This window comes from Myodes glareolus, chromosome 9, assembly GCF_982192425.1.
Source record: "Myodes glareolus chromosome 9, mMyoGla1.1, whole genome shotgun sequence".
Lineage (NCBI taxonomy): Eukaryota > Metazoa > Chordata > Mammalia > Rodentia > Cricetidae > Myodes > Myodes glareolus.
The window spans coordinates 55,504,532-55,523,551 of record NC_142034.1 but is presented as its reverse complement, the minus strand read 5'-3'; the positions used below and the strand labels follow the sequence as shown (position 1 = coordinate 55,523,551).

Here is a 19,020-nt window from a genome sequence, read left to right as displayed (position 1 = left end):
CGGGGCGCCATCCTGTCCAGCAGGAATGAACCCCACCAAAAACGAGAATTCCTTCTCTGGTCACATCTTTATTTGGAGCATTCCCTTGAGGAAAATTGGGGGAAGGGACGATAGAGCAGGGACGAGAGAAAGCTTAGAGAGAGGAAGTAGGGTCCCGAGGCATCTGCTTTTAAACGGTGGAGCAGCTTGAACGCTGTCCTGATTGGTTAATGCCATTCTGCTGGTCTGAGCATGTGCAGGCAAGGGTGCAGGCAGGGTTGCTCAGCCCCACGTGGCTACCTCCAAACTGCAGGACCACCTGTGCCTCCAGGTGGCTCCCAACATCTCCCCCTAATTATTGTCTTTAAGAGCAATAAGGCAAAACTATTCTTCAATCTGGTCCCCACCTCACTAGGGCTAGCAGGTAGCACACCAATCAAAGACATACAGCACTTCCACCTATACACAGCATGCCAAGGATATCTCTGCTCCCACCCATCCCCAAGGAGGGAGAAAGGCAGAATAGAGTCAGTCAGAAAATTGTTAAGAGATAAGAGGTTGCACAGGGTGTTGCTCAAGTCGATGTTGTGAAACAGCTGCTCTTGACACCGCCCAGAAGGTCATCTCTGCTGTCTCCGCACGAATCTTCCACAGCAGGACACTCAGCATCCACTGGGTCATCTTCTTTATCTCTCTGGTCGGTCTCGCTGGCATCCAGATGTATGTCAGCATTCCTAGAAAAACATAAACAAAACTCTCCTCCCAAATTAACATTTAAGAGTACTAAAAACTCTCAGTGTAAAAATTCAGCACAATCAGTACTGGAAGTAGGCTGGTTTTGAACTTAGAGACCTGTAGGTCTCTGCTTCAAAAAGCAAATCTTGTTTGCCTGTACCAGCAAAATTTTGAATTAAAAATTAAGTGTAAAGAATGCAAGAGAAATCCTTTCTCTGGGGGAAGCTGTCACTGGTAGTGTAGTCCCCCTCTATTGTTTAAAAACCAAAGCAGTTGTCACTGGGAATTGAACTCAGGACCTTTGGAAGAGCAGTCAGTGCTCTTAACCTCTGAGCCATCTCTCCAGCTCCTCTATTCAGATGGAAAAACCTCTAGGTAGCATTATCTTATTCCACCCGTTGCCTCAGGCAAAAGGTAATGGTAACCAGGTTGACGCGCCTTTATTATGATAATTAGGACCAGTTCTTTGAGGGAGAATGGGCGTAGACCATCGATCTGGCTACTTCCTGCTGACGAAGGGACGTTGTTTAGGGGATAAATGTTTTTATCTGACTGAATTTTTGGCGACAAATGTTCTTATCTGACTGAATTTTTAGCGACCTTGGCTGAGGGCGGCGGCAGCAGCGGACGGCGGCTGCCACAGCTCCGCCTCTGAAGCCCAATGTGGCGCGCTCCGCATGGCCCCGCCCCGGGCCGTGCGCGGGCTCGCCGGTTATCCCGTAACTGCGAACTGTACCTCAGCCTCACCTCAGGCATTGAATTCGCACCGCCAAGCTCCGGCGAGGGGGGGCATCCGCCCACCCGTGGGGGGGCTTCTCCTGCCCGGTCCGCCTGCGCGCAGAGCCCCGTTCTCTGGGAACTCACCTCCCCGCTCGCCCATGTTGCTATGGAAACACAGTTTTTCCGCAGAGCCGATTCAGCTCCTCTCTGCTTTCTATGGCGCCGCTGCTCACCACGCAGCTTCCGCCTCAGTCAGGCGAATCCGCTCAGGTGCTGAAAAAGTCCTCCAAAAACCATAGCCCCGCCAGAAGGCCGGGACATATAGCCTCTGATGTCACACGGACTTTAGCCTGCCCGCGACCTGGCTATTCGCAGGCCTCTGAGGACTCCAGCAAATTTCCCGCCAGCAACTGGTTAGCATGGCCATGCCTCCCGAACGAGCTAGCACTGGAGAGTGCAATTTTGCGTCTCCCTCCTGAGTAGCTGGGATTACAGGTGTGCACCACCGTGCCTGGCCCACTTCCGTGTTTTTAATCAGGCATTACCGCTCAAAGGCGGGCCGGCTGCCGCCAGCACTCTCAGCACGATCAAGCAGCTTGTCTTTCTCAGTCAAAAATTAAAGTTTTTTGTACGTGAGAGCCAGAGACTGAGCTCTCTTAACAAAATTAGGCGAAAATCACCTCCAAAAGCTCTGTGGCTCTTTAAGAACAGGGAAGGCAGTGATCAAGTTTGCCTCCCTACGAGACTGTTGCCTCCAGTCTCTATCAGCGAGTATGCACGGAGGAAGCCGCGGATCTCCCAACCGTAAACCTCGCTTTTTCTCAGCTCCACCTGCACTGAACTTAAGGGATTTTTCTTCCCCGTTGCTTTTTGTACCTTCTTTCAGATACCTTAACTTTGATTTTTTTTTTTTTTTTTTTTTTTTTTGTATTTTCTTTTCTATTTAGGCCTATCCTTTGAAATTCCTTTTTACATTTCTTTTCCTCCCCTTTCTGGGGATTTCAACCGACGTCACTCACCGCTCCATGTTCTCAGAGTTCTGAAATTCAAGGCTCTCTGTGCTGGTGTCTGATCTTGGCTTTTTCTCCCGGGCTTTCTCAGGGTCCCCCGGCGTAGTTGTCAGGGTCCCTCAGCGTCCCGGAGTTTCGAGCACCAGTTGCGGGGCGCCATCCTGTCCAGCAGGAATGAACCCCACCAAAAACGAGAATTCCTTCTCTGGTCACATCTTTATTTGGAGCATTCCCTTGAGGAAAATTGGGGGAAGGGACGATAGAGCAGGGACGAGAGAAAGCTTAGAGAGAGGAAGTAGGGTCCCGAGGCATCTGCTTTTAAACGGTGGAGCAGCTTGAACGCTGTCCTGATTGGTTAATGCCATTCTGCTGGTCTGAGCATGTGCAGGCAAGGGTGCAGGCAGGGTTGCTCAGCCCCACGTGGCTACCTCCAAACTGCAGGACCACCTGTGCCTCCAGGTGGCTCCCAACAGTTGAGTGTTTGTCTGAATGCTTAAATCATTAGATCACTTTGAAATATTAAAATCTGGATAATCGTTAAACCATATTGGGTCATATTCTCTGGGGTAACAAGGACTCAGACAGGAAAACACCTTTCTGGGTGATGTCGTGATAGGATTAGGATGTTGTCGTGTATTCCTTTGTTATATTTGGAATCTGTTAGCCAGCATCTCGTCACCATTACAGGTACCCAAGAAAAACAGTTTAAGGGAGAAATGATCCATTTTAGGTCACAATTCAGTGGCCTCTGTCTGTGATTGGCCGAGTCTGCTATTGTAGGCCAGAGGTGAAGCCACATCATGGCAGGGAGCATAGGGGGCAAAGCAGAGAGAGAAGCAGCTAGGGACCAGGCGTTTTCTCCAGGGAGTACATCCAGGCACCCACTTTCCCCAACTTCCCAATTATGAGTCTATCAAGGGATTAATCCATTGACAAGATCAGAGCCCAAAGGACCTAGTCACTTCCCCAAGGCCAATCAGATGGCAACTGAAACCCAACACAGGAGTCTTCAGGGACCTTCTCAGATTCAGGCTGTAACAGGTACAGTTGTATATGATGGCACATGCCTATAATCCCAGCACTTAGAAGGTCAGAAGTCTAGGGTTATCCTCCATCACATAGCAAGTTCACATAGCAAGTTCAGGACCAGCCAGAGCTATATGAGTCCATGTCTCAGAACAATAAAAATCAGGTATAATTTGACTTGAGATCATGGTTAAACCTCATATAAACTGTTCTCATTAGGAGTGGGTATTCTGGACACCCAGAAAGGTGTTTTCCTGTCTGAGTCCTTGTTAGTTCAGAAAATGTGACCAAGTGGGAGACGGGTTAACTTAAATAGGTTTAGGACTATGTGTGATGAGGCTGTGGCAGTCAGCTTTTACTCGAGAGGACAATTACTAATATTTTATAATCTATTATTGCAACTTTATTATATGAAACATTATAAAATCAGGCAAATGGTCACTTTTTGTTTGTTTTATTCTGTTTTATAGATCGTGAGGACCAGTCAATTCTTTGCACGTAAGTAAACGTTGATTCTAATTCTTTTTGTAAGTCAAGAATTGCCTTTTTGTTTTGGGGGAGGGAGTTGAGCAAGGGTGTGATGTAAAGGTTGCAGTTATTCTCCGGCTAAGAGTATACAGGATACTCACATCTGCTGTTACTGCTTGCCTGCCAGACAAGACTTCTCGCATTCCATAAGTTAAATCTCTGCAATTTACCTCTTTAGTTTGTATGTCTAAGTATAGGCTGGCCGGAGAGTTCAGCAGGATGTTCTTTCTGCTCACTAAGTATTTATCAGTCATCTCGTGCCACTGCATAGAACAGTGTTCAGGGCAGGTGATGATTCACTGTGCACACTGGAAAGATGGTTTTGGCTGTAGCATGGACCTTGGGGCTGGAGATCAGTAAGGCATCTATGGTAACAGAGGCAAGGAGATGGTCGTTAACCTACAAAGAAGCAGTTAAGTTTAAGTGCTGCTCAGTTTAGGAGCCAGGTTTACTGGGGCTTGGTTTATGTGCTCAAGAAAATAAGTAGATTTGTTGATAGAATTAGACTGTCTCCCTCCATGAGAATGGGAAGGGAGCACACTCGAGTGGGAGACATCAAGCTTGGTTTAGGCCACATTGCTGGCGGGTGTCTGTGCTCATCCATTAGTGTGGAAGTGCACTCAGGAGAGAGACCTGTGCTGAAGGCAGAACTGGGAAGCTGCAGTGTGGGTGGCAGAAGCTGCGTGCTGTATATGGATGCCTCGGGGCAGCCAGCGCTCAGGAGATAAACCAGAGGAAGAAGAGCTGCAAAGTTCAAAATGACCTAAGGGATGGTGGCATTGCCAAGGGGCAGGGGCCTTTCCAGAAAGGGGACATGCTTAGCGCTCTGCTGCTTTCTGATTCTGAGTGAGCTGACCAGAAACCATAGAAGATGGAGGATGTTAAAATGGCCTGAGTGGTGGGGTGGGAAGGGCCTGGAAGTCAGACTGGAGAGAAAAAGAAACAAGAGAAAAACAAACAAGCAGGAAACCAAGATACACTCTTAGATCAGAAATGTGAATGGAACAATAGCTAATAGTGGGAGATCAGCAGAGGCTTTTATCTCATTGGTGCTTCTAATGTGACCAAGATGAGGTGCAGTTGCAGGAAGTGTTATCAAGAGTAGCAGAAGGGAGAGTTTGGTAGGACCGGAAGTCACAGCTCTCCTATGGCGGTGTCCACAGTCCCAATGAAGGCCCATGGGGGAGGGAACTGAGAATTAAGAACACTATCCTATGTTGCTCTCCCTGCCTCCGTTTTTGTTTTTGTTTTTCAAGATAGCCCTGGCTGCCTTTGTAGACCAGGCTGGCCTCAACTCAGAGATCTGCCTGCCTCTGCCGTTTTGGGGAGTGGTGGGATGGGGAGGAAGGAATAGAAAGTTTGATATTTAGTATGTGGTGGAAAGAGAGAGTCTGCTTTGTTGTATGAATTCTCTTCTAGCATTATTTAACATCAAGAAGTTACATAAAAAACTCTCCCTTGAAGCCTCGTGACTCAGCAGCATGGACAGGCCTGTGAGATGATTGGCAGTTGCTTGCCCCCTCATAGTGCAAACCTAACCACCTGAGTTTGATCCCTGGAACTCAAATAAAGGTAGAAAGATGGCAGAAGAGAACCAACGACATGAACTGTCCTTGTCCTCCACACATGCCCCTTGGCACACACACCCATACAGTTAACCCACACAAATCATAAATAAAATAAAAATAATAATTTAAAGAGCTCAGTGCAGTTGCATGGTCCTGCAGGCTTTTCAGCAACTGTTGGAGGTCTCACTCGGGGTTCACTCCTGCCTCCGTAGCCAGCTGTGGGTAGCTGGCCAACTGCTGGACTGGGTGCCATGGCTTCTCTCTAGTGTCCTCTCATGTTGGCTTTAATGGGAAGCTGTATTCCAAAAGCAGCAAGAGGTACATGCTCAGGTTTCTGCTGTGTCCTTCTCCCAAGCCAAACACAACCATGACCTGAGTCCACCTGGGAACCACTACAGAGTGAAGTCTGAAGCAATGAAACCATCGCTGTGGTCCACACTCCTAGGGTGCTGGCGTAAAAATATCTAGCCAAGAAGAGGTGGCAAACTCAGTTTCCTCTTACACTGAATTGTTTGGAATTCAGATGACTTACTTTCTTTCCTATTACTGGGAGCTGAACCAAAGGGCCTTGTGATGATGGGCACTCTACCTCTGAGATATAGCCCAGCTCTCTCTATTTTGAAACAAGTTCTCTCTAAGTTTCCCAGGCTGGCCTTGAAGCTGCAGTCCTCCTGCCTCAGCCTCCCAAGAAGTTGAGATTATAGGCTGTGCCACTAGGCTCAACTCTATGACCTTTTTGATGAAAACCTTTGAAAGTATCTGAGAACAGACCTCTTAGGAGGGAATGGCTGCTGTCAGCAGAATGAAAGGCTGGTGGCATCTGATCTTTGGTTGCCTAAATGGCCATCACAGCTATTAGCACTTGTAATTAGATGGCGGCAATCATTTAGAGTGGGCTTATCATCTGTCAGAGACTTGTGCTCATAACTAGTCTCCTGGCAGCTGAGTTGTCTCTGCTTGGCTCAAGTAGCAGCCATTAAGAACGATGTTTGCTTTCTTTCCCATTCCTTTTTCATTTTAAAGTTCATTAAAAATTCATTATAAAGAACTTTAAAAAAATTCACACAGTAAAATTAACCAAACCCAAAGTCTGTCCATCCCCTCAGTGAGCTTCCCTACAGTTAGAACAGCCACTCTGACCAGCCCGTCTAGTGAGCTTCCCTACAGTTAGAACAGCCACTCTGAAGCTGTGGAGGGTCACACTGTATTTCACAGTTTCTCTATCAAATATATTTGTATGCACTTATCCAAAAGTAAAAAATCTGGGACAGGGTTAAAACTAGAGAAACAACTAACTTTATATCTCTTTCATGATTCAGGTGGTAAGAGCGGAACCCATTCTATTTCAAATTGTTATTTTCTCTCAATGTTTTACCACTAATATTCTCAGACCTAGAACAAAGTTGAAAGAACTATAGTGAACACACATATACACTCTACCCAGACTCTACCATACTATTTTACTATAGTTGGTTTATCGTATTTGTCTGTTTGTTCTTCTATATACCATCAATCCATCTTTCTGTTTATGTTGGAAGGAAAGTGGTCTGAGGCCTGCATGTTTATTGAAAGGGTCAGATAAGTCGGAAAAAAGAGAAACTTTGTTTACACGTAAAATAATGGTCAGTGATGATAAATGGTTTTTTGTCAGCTTGACACCTACACATATCTGGGAAGAGAGCCTAGCCTGCCTTTTTAAAAAAAATCATCGCATCACTACCACTTATCTGTTTACTTATCTGGGGTGTGTGTTTAGGGTGTGCGTGCAGTGGACTGTGTGTAGCGAGCAGAGGACGACTGGTGGGGACTGTTCTGTCTACCTGTGGGTCCAGGCACTGAAACTCTGGTCCTCGGGCTTGGCATCTAGTACCAGTTGAGCCATCTCTGCAGCCCAGGAAGAGGGAGTTTAAATTGAGAAAATGCCAGTAGGCAAGTCTGTGGGGGTATTGTATTAATTAGTGATTGATATGGGAGGGGCCAGCTCACTGTGGGTGGTGTCTCCTGGGCAGGTCGTCCTGGGCTAAATGAAAACACAGGCTGAGCGAGCCCTGAGAAGCAAGTGAGTAAGCACTGTGCACCCTGCTTCAGCTCCTGCCTTCAGGTCCCTGCCCTTGCCCGAGTCTGCCCAGACTTCCCTCTGTGATGGAGTGTTACTTAGGAGTTTAATATGAAATGAGCCCTCTTCTCCCCAAGTTGAATTTAGTCAGTGTTTTAGCACAGCAGCAGAAACCTGCAGGGGCTGTCTGAAAGAACATACACTTTAAAAAAAACAAAAAACTTGTTTTATATATACACACATATATGCATTGGTATCTTGGTATCATGCTGGCATGTGTGTCTCTTTGAGGGTGTTGGATCTCCTGGAGCTGGAGTTACAGACAGCTGTGAGCTGCCATGTGGGTGCAGGAAATTGAACTAGGTTCTCTGGAAAAGCACCCAGTGCTCTGAACCACTGAGTCATCTCTGCAGCCCCCTGAAAGATCATATTCTAACCTCACTGTAACCGTGTGGAGGAGGTCAGGGCTCCAGTTGGAAGCCTGAGGATTACTGCAGCTTTTCCCTAGGAGAGGCTCAAGGGCAACTGACGTGTGCACAGGCCCTCCCTGCCGAAGCTTAGGCAGCGTTTATTTTGATGGCTGCCGGTTGTTTAGCTATGTAGTTTAAAGTAGTTTTCTCTTATTTAGTAAGCCATTTTTCCCTTCATGTAGTGATTATTTCTCCCTGGTTTGATATATAGATAGTATTATTTAAGGTTCCGTGTAGTGGGAGCCACACATCCTAAGTAGTGTTTGCTGAGTCGTTCAGTCCCCTATCAGGACACAGAAGACATGCTGTCACCCCATATACAAATACCCGGAGTTGAGTCCTGTATTGAGTACAGTTGGTTGTTGTTAATAGCAGCATCCCTTAAAGTTTTGAGATAAACAAATGGATAGAATTGATTAAACATGAGCTGAGGATGTAGCTCACTTGGTAGAGTGCTTACCCAGAATGCACAGCGCTCTGGTTTTGATTCAGCACCACATAAACCAGGTGTGGTGGGGCACACCTGTAATCTGAGTAGTGAGAGGTAGGTTCAAAAAAGTTCCCAATAGTTTTAAGTTTTAATTTTCTTTTTTCTTTTTTTTTAATGTGTGTGGGTAGCCTTGTGTGTGCCTGTGCAGCACTTGTGTGCCTAGTGCCCATGGAGATCTGAAGATGGCATCAGAGACCCTGGAGCTGGAGTTTTAGACAGTTGTGAGCCACCATGTGGGTGCTGGGAATTGAACCCCTGTCCTGGAAGAGCAGTCAATGGTCTTACCCAGGAGTCATCTCTCTAGCCCTCCTTTGATGCACAATTAATAAAAACTCAGAGAGAGAAATTTGGGTTTAGCCGAGGATACAAAAAGTGAAACAGCCATCCACTGGCTCTTACCTTAGCCTCAGTCCAAAATGGCCATCCTGCCTCCAGGAATCCCAGAATGAGACTGTGTCTGAGAGCTGTGTCCTCCCATTTTATAATCCTCCCTAGTGCTGGGATTAAAAGAGCTCACCACTACTGACTGATCTCTGTGGCAAGCTAGTGTGGCTGCTGGGATTGGTGTGTGTTATTGCTGCCTGGTCTGTAAGGCTGACCAGTGTAGCTGTTTTACTTTTCTGATCCCCAGGCAAGCTTTATTTATTAAAATAAAAGTGAAATGCCACTCTACTCCTACTTTGAGTTAGGATGTTTTTATTGCCTCAGCTTCTGCCTATTGAGATGTATCATTTCCCATTGTGTTTCATTTTTTGTTTTTCCCAAAATTGTGTTCTGTAATCTCTCATGGTAACATAAATAATTTTTGTTGTTCCTTCCTGTTGATATCTTCATTGTCATCATAGTTAATCATCATCACTGTTCACACCACCGCCAGGCACAGTTCTAAATGCTTACGTGTTATTTCAGTTGCATGAATTAACATTTTCTCATTTTAATCTCTACACTGAGTCTCAGGGGAGCAAGTATCTTATCTAGAGCACAGTAGAGCACAGGAGGTAGGAACAGAGTTTCCGGTCTTTCTCTTACTATTTTATTTAAGATCAGAGATAAGTCTATCTATACAGGGGAAAGGTTTGTCTGGGCTCATGGTTTCAGCCCTACTTGGTTGGCTCCATTGTCTGGAGGCCTGTTGGCAGCGCAGAGCGTTACGGAAGGGAACGTGTGCTGCACCAGAGCTGTGCACCAGACACGCAGGTGCTGGGTTCCGACATGCCTTTCAATGATGTGACCTCAGTGACTTAGTTTCCTTTCCTCAAGTCTCGTCCCTAATGGCCAGTAGTGCCATGACTCGGAAATGAAGCCTTCCACACGTGGGTCTTCAAGGAACACTCAGTACCAGACTCTAGTGTGAAGGGAGGATTGAGATCTAGGCAGGTCATGTTTATTTCATAGATCACAGTCTTAACCGCTTCATTGATACTTTACATGTGAGCTGTTGTTCCCATATAATGACGGAGAATTGAAGAGTCGTAATCTCTACCCCAGGAACTCACCAGTGAGGTTTTGGGGTACCTCTATCTTTGAAGTACTGTTTTCTTTTTCTTTGCTTTTTGCTGTGTGTGTGTGTGTGTGTGTGTGTGTGTGTGTGTGTGTGTGTGTGTGTACTCACACATGCACACGTGTGGAGTTCACAGGATAACCTCAGGTATCAGTCCCTGACTCTTTGCTTGTGTTTCTATGCGTGCAATAGGTTAACTGGCCCAATAACTGAAGTTTTCTTACCTTCACCTCCCATCTAACTACAGGGGTGTTGGGATTACAGACATAGGTTCTGAGGTTTCAAGTTCAGGTCCTTACACTTGCATGACAAAGCTTTTTACCCACTGAGCCATGTTTTCGGCCCAAGAAGCAGCATTTCCTAAAGCAGAGCTCCTTTAGATCTGATAATATGTGAGCTTTCGCAGAATTCATAAGCCATTGTTGAAATGCAACTGCATAACTGTGACAGGGAACAACAGCTTCGGGGACACGGTAAGCAGAGAGGGCTGGGCGGCTACGAAGCTGAGCAGTAACAATTGTAATTTCAAGACAAGCCATCAGCAGGCTGAATGAGAAGCTTATTTCTTGACCATAATATACTATTACCTGCTTGCAACCAAGAGCCAATCAATATAAAGATTAGCATTGAAACATTAGTTTGAATAAAATTAACAGCAAAAAGAGCTAATCATTTTATGGCTCATAAGAAATTAAACTTCAGGGTTGGGGAGATAGCTCTTCTAGAGCATTGGTTCTCAACCCTCCTAACGCTGCGACCCTTCAATACAGTGCCTCATGCTGTGCTGACCCCAACCATAAAATTATTTCCACTGCTACCGCATAACTGTAATTCTGCTACTGTAATGAATCATAATGCAGGATATCTGATATGCAACCCTTGTGAAAGGGCTGTTCAGTCCCCCCAAGGAGTCATGCCCCACAAGTTAAGAACCACTTTTCTAGAGGACCTGGGTTCAATTCTTAGCACTCACATGGTGGCTAGCCGCCATCTGTAACTCCAGTTCCACAGGATCCAGCACCCTTTTCTGGCCTTGTAGGCACTGAATTCACATGATATACAGATAGATATACGTGCAAGCAAAACTTAGACATAAAGTAAAAATAATCTTTAAAAGAAAGAAAAAATTGTATTTGAGTAAAATCCAAATAATTTACCATGAACTCCCAGAGTTCCTGACATTTCCTGAGTCTACTTGATCAGCACAGGCTGCCCTTTTCTGCCTTCATCTTTAGCCAGCAGGTCCTAGAACACACCAAGTTCTCTGCTGGCCGTCTTTGCACGTGTCTGTCCATCTGTCCAAATGCTTTCCCATCTTGGAGAAGGTGTTTCCCTGAATGTCGTCTGGAGAAGGCTGACCCTTCTCCTCAGACTTCTCCTTTTCAGTGTCTGTCTTCTTTCCTTCAGAAAATTCAGCATGGTTTGTAGTAATTCCTTTCCTTGTGTGTTCCCGCCCCTAAACTGGAGCTCCACAGGGACGCGACCTTGTTCACTGCCGTCATCTCTAGCACTTGGGAGAATGACTGGCCCTCAGAAGTTGATTCATAAGTATTAATGAATGGCTAAATAAAAGTGTAAAAAGTCATTATAGACCAGTAGTAGCCAGATGGTTAATACGATGATTGAAGGATATCAACCACAGGAACACTGGAACAAAATGAGCAGGGCCTTCGTTCACTCGTTTAGTCAACGGCATTCCTGAGGTTGGATCTGCAGAACTAGATGCTGGGCTGCGGAAGGCAAATAAACCTCCTCTTTGCTTGTTTTGAATGAAAGAATTACCTGGGAGATAAAAATGACTTTTTTCCTTAAAAGTCGTGCCATGCTGATGCTGTTTCGCTCAGAAGTCCAGCTGCTTGGGGTGGGGTGGGCAGCTGGGTTTCGGGAAGGTGCAGCAAGTATAGCGGAACAAACTTATTTGAAGTGTGTCTATGAAATGAACTTCAGAGAATATTTTTCTTTTATCTCTTTGTTTTTCCAAAGAATGGTGCTAACGGTTGCTAGTTGTATTTCAGAAATCTGTGCATTGTGGTGTGGACCACGAATAGACAATATGTATGAGAAACAAGTAGGCATCTCAGATCACTGGAGACTCCAGATACAGGGATGTGGGCCAAGACATCTGTGGGGAGGGGTTATGTTATCTCAAACTATATTTTTTTAGGTTTAACAAAGATTCAGCTATAAAATCTGAAACTTTCCAAAGGTTGGAGGAAAATATAAATAGATTTAATAATACAAATTACACAAAATGAGAATTTAAAGGATGTAATATTCTCTATAATGGGCAGAAACCTTATTGAAAGTCCGGTAGTTTGAGTACCTAAGATGCAGAAACTCAAGAGAAGACATAGAGGTGGTCATTGTATTAGTCAGGATTCACTGGAGGAACAGAACTCTCTCTCTCTCTCTCTCTCTCTCTCTCTCTCTCTCTCTCTCTCTGTGTGTGTGTGTGTGTGTGTGTGTGTGTGTATGTGTGTGTGAAGGATTTGTTAGAATGGCTTACAGGCTGTGGTCTAGCTAGTCCAACAATGACTGTCTTCCAATGGAAAGGCCAAGAATCCATTGTGTGCTGGAGTCCTGAAGAAGTAGGTTCTAACGCCAGTGAAGGGATGCTTCAGCAGCAGGGTGGATGAACTTGCCAGCAAGAGTGAGGGCAGGGGGGCAAAAGACAAAAATTTTCCTTCCATATCCTTTTGTGGGCTGCCGTGAGAAGGTGTAGCCAGACTTTGGGTGTGTCCGCTGACTGCAGATGATCCAGACTTAGGGTTGGTCTCCCACTTCAAATGATACGATCGAGAAAATCCCCCACAAGTGTGCTCAAGCTGCTTGGGTTTTAGTTGATTCCAGATGCTTGGAGTCAAGTTGACAGCCGAGATCAGCATCACAGGCAGCAAGTACGTAGTGTGACTGTAAGTCAGAAAGTGATTTGTTTCTGGAACTAGGAGGGAGCAGATCCCTTGCCTCCATTTTTCAGTTAGAATATGGAAGCTCAGTGATTGTTTCCTACTCCACAGTCCTACAGCTGGCCAATAAGATCCCTTTGCTCAGCCCTCCTGTGCTTGAGGCCGAGGTTAGCCAGCTGCAGAGAGCTGGAGAGACAGTGCAGCTTGTAAGCCTGCTGGAAACTTGAGGCGTGGGCTGTTCCAATGATGTAGTTCAAATACAGGTTCCAAGCAGAGGAGTCAGGACTTGCTGGGAGAGTTGGTGGCAGGGTAAAGCACTTAGAGACTGCACTTGAGTGCAGGCGAACTGAGTTTAAAATTTTAGTTAGAGATTAAATGTCTTGTTATAATTCAAACAAGTTATATATATATATATATATAACCTTGTATATATAATATATACATACATATATATGGTATAAAGGTATATTTCATATAGTGCTTTTATATAACCATGTATATGTGTGTGTGTGTATATATATACATATATATATATATATTATTGCTCATTTTTCTGGGGACCTGAACTATTCTGAGCAGAAAGGTGAGAATCTGGGTGTTCCTAAGCACCCCAGAGGGCTATCTATACTTCAAGCTTAGTCCAGAATACGAAGTGTACTTTGTGAGGTTATGTGGGTTCAGACACAAACCAGCTCATGAGGTCATGCAGTCAGGAGCCCTGTGTGTGAGGCCACTACCCTTGGGAAGGCTTTCTCAAGGTGTGTGCAGGTGCAGCGTTGGTTCTGACCTGGGAGACCCTCAGTGCTTGGGGTTGAGCACCAGAGACAAGCAAACATCCCAGAGCCTCCAGTTCCTTCAGCTTTCTACGAAGGCGTGTTTGGTGGTTTCTCTGTCGGTGCTAAGGGTTGTTTCTAATGCAATGGCTTTTGCTTTGTTTTTTTGTCTTCTACGATCATGATCATTCTAATAAATTTCTCTTTGCTTATGAAAGCTCTTACCCCCAGGAGCAGGAAAAATGTGTTTTGGAATTTTCCTTTGTTTTTTCATGAGCACTCCCAGTGAATATTTATTTGGGTTAATTTAATACCCTGTTTTGCTTTTTGAGACAGGGTTTCTCTGTGTAGTCCTGGCTGTCCTGGAACTCACTTTGTAAACTGGGCTGGCCTCAAACTCAGAGACCCACCTGCTTCTGCCTTCCTAGTATTGGAATTGATTAATGACATGAGTCACCACCCCTGGCTTAATACCCTTTTCTAAAATAATAATAATAATAATTTTTAAAAGTTTTAGTCAGGCTTGGTGACTTAGTCTTTTAATCCCACCACTTGGGAGGCTGAGGCAGGAGGATCACTGTAATTTCAAAAGAGTAGTTTACATTGTATGTTCCAGACTAGCCAGACTTGGCTACAGTAGGAGACTCTGCTTCAAAAACCATGAAAACAAACACACACGAAAGTAGGCTTGTGTGTGCCTATTGAAATAGGAAAGATGAAAGATAGGTGCAAAAGTAAATCTTTTTTTGCAACCCAGAGCTCATTATCCAGTATGTATTTTACAAGAAAGATTACAATTTTTCAAGATGGTTCAGTGATAGCGGTGTTGATAGTGAAGTTAGCTCTAAGAATAAAAAGTTGATAATTTAAAAACACAGAAAAACAGTAGTAACACGCTTTCTTTTCTATTATTGCTGTTGCCTGTGAGTTTTCTCCTGCTTTCTCTCACTCTTTTTTTTCTTTCCCTAATTCTTATTCTGTTCAGTTTCATTTTATCTATTGTAATTTTGGAACACATGTGCTCAGCTCTCTTTTTAAAGTAGCTGATGTTGATATTTCTTTTAGGGGTGAATCGGGTGCCGGGAAGACAGAGAATACAAAGAAAGTCATTCAGTACCTTGCCCATGTTGCTTCTTCACACAAAGGAAGAAAGGACCATAATATTCCTGTAAGTCTTCGCTCTGTTGCTTTTTGTCTGCATTCTGCTCTTTTATAATATCAGATGCAAACCAGGGAAGCGCAGCTGCTGCATCCACTGCTCTGGCTAGCAGCCTGGCCACACACCCAGCAGCCTGGCTTCTCCTTCAGTCCCGAGGAGCTAGGCACAGTACAAGGAAACCAAGGAAACTAACTAAGCTTTCTCACAAGGGAATTATGGCTGTGGCTTGAGGCCCAATTTCTGGCAGAGATTGGTGAGAATGGTAATGAGCAGTGCCTATGAAGATTTCTTATTTCCACCAAGTGAGTGTCTGTAAATGATTTTAGTGGTTCTTTCCAGACTACAGAGTAGCCTGCGGCTGCTGCCTATAGCAGCTCTAGGGGTTGGGGAATCTGTGGGAAGAAACCATGGATGGTAAAAAGGTAAAAACACAGAATTTGGGTGTCAGTGAACCCTCGTATGTTTTGAGACACTGGTAGTTGGTAAGCCAAATCAACCCCCGCTGTACGCTGGCTTGGTGCTTTGTGCTAACGTCTGCCTATCTGTTTGTAATGAGCAGCAGGACTCGCCTAAGCCAGTGAAACCCCAGGCAAGTGATTTTCCTTCTGCTTCTCAGTCTTGAGTGCCTGCCCTGATTGCTGTCTTTAAAGCGAGCCTCTCCTAGAAACATAGAGCACTCTTGGTTCTAAGTGGAATCTTCTAAAACAAGATTTAATGCTGAAAATGTGTTGCTAGAGTCTTACTCTTTCATACAAAGCAGCATGCATTTGTGCTTTTTAGATTTGTGTTCTAGATAACCTGAATATTTTCCCTTTATCATGACGTTGAAATGCATGTTTATGAAGTCTTTAAAATTAAATTAAGATGTTTCATCAGTCATATTAGGTGGACAGTCTTACTGTTAGCAAGCACATGAAAGCTTTGTTTTATGCTATGCATTACATGTTAAATTGGGGACACCTTGAAAGTTGTTCCTTTGTGGAAACTAAATTTCTAATAGGTTTTTATGGCGTTTTATAATTTATGCTTGTGTATGTTTTAGCCCAAAAGCTTGCCTTGTTGTATTTAATATTCTTAATAAATGAGAATTTTCTTTGTCCTGGGCAAATAGTGGAACAGTTATCAGCTGCCTGCCTTTTAGCCCCAGCATGCCCAACATTGGACAAACCACCAATGAGAGCCAGACGTCCTGCTTCCCAGGAGAGAGAGGACAGAACTAAGCCAGAGCCCTTGAAGAGGACAATGGCTCTGGACTGGATTCTCACCTCGGCACAGGAACAGTTAGGTTTATGTCTTCCACAAGCAAGAGGCGGTGCTGTTGAGGCATATAATTGATCTATTAATACATATAGAAAAGATCATACATACCTCCATACCAGAGAAACTGTCACAGATGCTGAGACTCTCAAGTATCTTTCTTAACATATAAGGTGAGAAGTTGTCCATCAGTGGAGCTCTGTTTGTCTGTAAAGGCCTGTGGTGGTTTTTTGTGACTTGCTGCAGCCCAGGTTAGCAATGTAGTTGGGAAGGGATAACGCATGAGTTATCATGAGCTTCATTGGTATTTGAAGGAAGACAGCACGAACAAGAAACCTATGCATTCAGAGTGCACGCTCTATGGCCTTTAAGTCGGCACCAAGAGCACGAATGAGAGTGGTAACTATGTAGATTTTCCAGGTTCTCGGAAGCATGGGCACCATTGCCGTTTAGACTGTTTGATGTCATTGTAAACTGTGGTGCATCCCAGGTGTATTTGAGTAGCATGCCATACTTGGATGCCTCAGGGGTTCCAGTCCACCCTGGAAGCAAATTCTCCCCAAGGAGGAGGCTGCTGCTTTCGGCTGCGCTGTCCCTGCTGAGTTGCATGTCTCTGCATGTTGGCTGTGTGCACAAGCCGCAAGGCTGCCTTTCTACATTCATTGCTGCCTTTTGAGTCTGCAGTAGCTATGTGATGTTTAGAGACATGGGAGCATTGCTTCTCAGTTGTTCTGCAACCCCCGGAAAACGTGAGCTTATGCTCTTGTACCTGAGCGGGATTGGCTCCAGGCCCCGCTCTCTACCCTCCTCCTAGGCCAAAATCCTCAGATGCTCAGGTAGCATGTATAAAGTCGAGCCTGCACAGTCCTCTGTGTAATTTAAGGCACACTAGAGTACTTATAATCCCGGTTACAATATACGTACTGCATAAACAGCTGTTGTGGAGCTAAGGGGGGACCTGTATGTTCGGTACAGATGCTACCCCCATCCCCAAATATTTTAGTTGCATTCTTGGTTAGATTTGTGGGGGCAGAACCTGAAGAGGGCTGACTGTACCTTGCAAAGTTGTTCTCTCTTTTAGCTTCATTTTCTTCTCCATTCTCCTCCTTTATTCCATTGGTTTCTGAATTTACATGGAACTTATTGGCCAAATATTGCAATGTAACTCATTCTGTACAGTTTTTCCATTTGCATGCACAGCTCTGTGCTTTTGTATATTCACAGTTACACAATATAGCATTTTCACCAGTGTAGGACATTTTCATTTTGTCTCCCCACAAGAAACCCCTCTGTCCACTTGTCCACTAGCAGTAGTTACCTCCCATTTCCTATGGCGCTGGCAACCATCAGTCCACTCTCTGTTTCCTATGCATGTGCCTATTCTGGACATTGCACACGAATGGGAATTGTTTATTGACTTCTTTCACTTGGGATAATGTTTTCAAGGTTTAACCTACACTGGATCATTAGAAGCAGAGCATCCTTTTCTATGGCCTAGTAATGTTCTGTTCTATTAAATATGCCCCATCTTACTTGTCCACTGAGCAGTTGGCAGATGTTTGGGTTGCTTTGTTTGGGCCATTTTGAACCCTTGGGTACTTGGTTTGTAGGAACCAAGTTTCTTTGCTCTTGAGCACTCACCTGGAATGGCATTGCTGGGTCATGTGGAGCCAGGAGAGCAAACACGAGTGTTTGTTTCTCTGTGTCCTCATCCACACTTGGCAAAGCGACGTCTGTCCTCTAGTATAACTGCCAGGTGGTACGGCATGTCGCTTATGTTCTCCTTGAAAATATGAGTAAATAAAAGAAACACTGGTTTTCAAAATTCAAGTTACAAAAGTAAACTTCAGGCAAAGATTTATCTGTGAACTTTCAGATATGTTTTATAACATAATTGAAAGTTATATTTGGCTTTCCGCCCTCAGTGCCACCCACCAGGCAGCTGCAAGCGCAGTACCACTGCGGTTTTCCTCCTCCTGGCAGGTCGCTCGGAGGCTTTCCGTGTCCATTGCCACTCCAAGACTCGGGATGGGGCTTTTCAGAGTAGACCTGGGAAGTTTTAAAATTTTACCATTCACTAAGAACGATTTCTTCAGGCCCGTGCACCTGCCTCTCGGCATCTTCAGACAACTGTGTCCTTTCTCCGGGACCTGAACTGCCTTGAAGCAAGGCTAAGGTGACACAAAGGAGGGAAGCCAGAGCATGCTGTCGCGCAGCCTGCATTGGGATCTGGTTTTCCACTGTGGTGAAGACCTCCTGCCCTCACCTTAGTGGTCTGGAGCACTTGTGCTTGGCCCTGCAGAGTACAACAGGTCCTTACCCCATGACAGCTGCTGGCTGACCTGGAGTTTCGAAAGAATATATAAGCATTTCAAACTCATTTTTACATGACAGAATAAACACAAGGATATGGTTTTCATCATGATTGATAAACTTAAAGCAATATATAACTAAATACTTAGAATTTTGTAAATGATTTAAATAATGTTTTCCCCTGCATTCATAGGAACGTTTCTTGATATCATATAGAATAGAAGCAAAGGTGAGTGCTTGCCTAGTTCTAGTGGGAATATAAATAGTCTTATTCCCTGTAGTTTTTAGAAATAGGAGTACCATTTAACCTAATTAATTTCATAACTATAAGACTGTGCTAGTAGTTTTATATTAGCTTCGTGTAAGATCTTTACTTGATCTCACCGATGTCTCAGATGTGTTAGGAGGAAACAACCCCATGCATGGCACCATTCGGAAAGCCAGCAGAAGTGACACAGAATTCTGCTGGTCTGCATGCTGACTTTGGGGCCCTCAGCTCAGATCATAGGGTTGTCTTTGGCTCACTCAC

General features: G+C 44.8%; 1 protein-coding gene across 3 annotated transcripts in view; it reads left to right on the top strand.

Annotated features, from left to right (window-relative positions):
* Positions 1 to 19,020, top strand: part of Myh10 (myosin heavy chain 10) — a 130,839-nt gene that overhangs the window by 41,056 nt on the left and 70,763 nt on the right. For all 3 annotated transcript variants that reach the window (XM_087910490.1, XM_087910489.1, XM_087910491.1), the window contains exons 4-5: positions 3,941 to 3,968; positions 14,828 to 14,930. In XM_087910490.1, the coding sequence (XP_087766616.1) occupies positions 3,941 to 3,968; positions 14,828 to 14,930 (131 nt within the window). The remainder of the gene's footprint in view (positions 1 to 3,940; positions 3,969 to 14,827; positions 14,931 to 19,020) is intronic.